Here is a 1,241-nt window from a genome sequence, read left to right as displayed (position 1 = left end):
TGTACTAGTGAGAAACAAGCCGATGGCAATTTCAGAATCCTTCTCCCCAAGAAAACACTTTCTTGCATTTCTTCTGGTAACAATTGCGGCAGCCTGCAGCAGCCATGCAAATCCTAGCATCAAAGCATCAAGGGATCTGCTTAATTTCGTCTGCAGCAGATCATCCAACCCTCCTCTGTGTTTACAAGTCCTAAGCTCCGATCCCCGTTCCCGTAATGCTACTCTCAAAGACCTAGGATTTATTTCACTTGACGCAGCAGAATCCCAGGCTAAAACCACACAAACATTGATCGGATCCCTCCTGCAGAAAGCAACTGATCCAAAACTGAAGGCGCAGCTCAAATCATGCCAGGGTTTTTATGACGATTCCATTAAACAACTGGATCAAGGGAGGAATGCCCTGAACGCTGGGAATCCCAGGGGATCAGGTGGCTACGTCTCTGCTGCTAATGCCGATGCTGATTCTTGTGATGAGGGCTTTGCAGGGAGTTCCACTCCAGAACCTTCGGAACTTCAAGATGCCGACCAGAAGTTTGAAGTTATTTCTGGCATCACATTGATTGTTACGGCTTTCTTGCTGCTTCCTCCTCCGTCCCATTAAAGTGTCATATATTCTCAATTTTCTAATGTTAAAATAATTATAACGCCAATCTTTACAGTTAATCAAAGGGTACTACTACTTTAGTATATATCCAAATTTGCTTGAAGATTGAGCTACACGCTAAGATGTCAACTTCACAAAATTGGATTCACAAAGGCAGTAATCTCTTCAATTCAGGTGCCGCCCACGTCCATTAATACATGCGATCACACATCCTCATGTTTAGATATTTATTCCAAATTAACTACTCCATATATATAGTTTTTTCAGAAAATTAATTAGCGCTTGAGCCCTTCCAACGACAGCCTGCCGTTGGGAATGGGAACGCAAAATAATGTGTGCTCATTCAATTAGTCATTTTTCAAGAATGATTACTTTATTTAAGTATTACCTTTAATAATGCACGCCTTAACCTTTGCTGTAACCTCATTAACTTAATTTAGATTTTTAGATAAGAGTTTAATTACTCATATATAGATGCTTTCCATCCCTGAAATTCGTTAATTTGTATGACATCATTCTAAAAAATATCACAAAATTGTGCATAGCCTAGTCAGTAAATTAATATTCATATTATACATGTTCTATATATAACTCAAAAAAAATCCATATTTTGTATATTTCAAAAAATATTCCGAGA

The 1,241-nt window shown here is 38.6% G+C and overlaps 1 protein-coding gene across 1 annotated transcript; it reads left to right on the top strand.

Annotated features, from left to right (window-relative positions):
- On the top strand, positions 1 to 717 carry LOC113706160 (pectinesterase inhibitor-like). Its single transcript, XM_027228053.2, has one exon. It carries the CDS (start codon positions 23 to 25, stop codon positions 599 to 601), a length of 579 nt encoding a protein of 192 aa, XP_027083854.1. The 5' UTR covers positions 1 to 22; the 3' UTR covers positions 602 to 717.
- Positions 718 to 1,241: the final 524 nt, after the last annotated feature.

This window comes from Coffea arabica, chromosome 8c, assembly GCF_036785885.1.
Source record: "Coffea arabica cultivar ET-39 chromosome 8c, Coffea Arabica ET-39 HiFi, whole genome shotgun sequence".
NCBI classification, from domain to species: domain Eukaryota; kingdom Viridiplantae; phylum Streptophyta; class Magnoliopsida; order Gentianales; family Rubiaceae; genus Coffea; species Coffea arabica.
The sequence above is the reverse complement of the archived record's forward strand: the minus strand, read 5'-3'. Positions and strand labels throughout refer to the sequence as shown.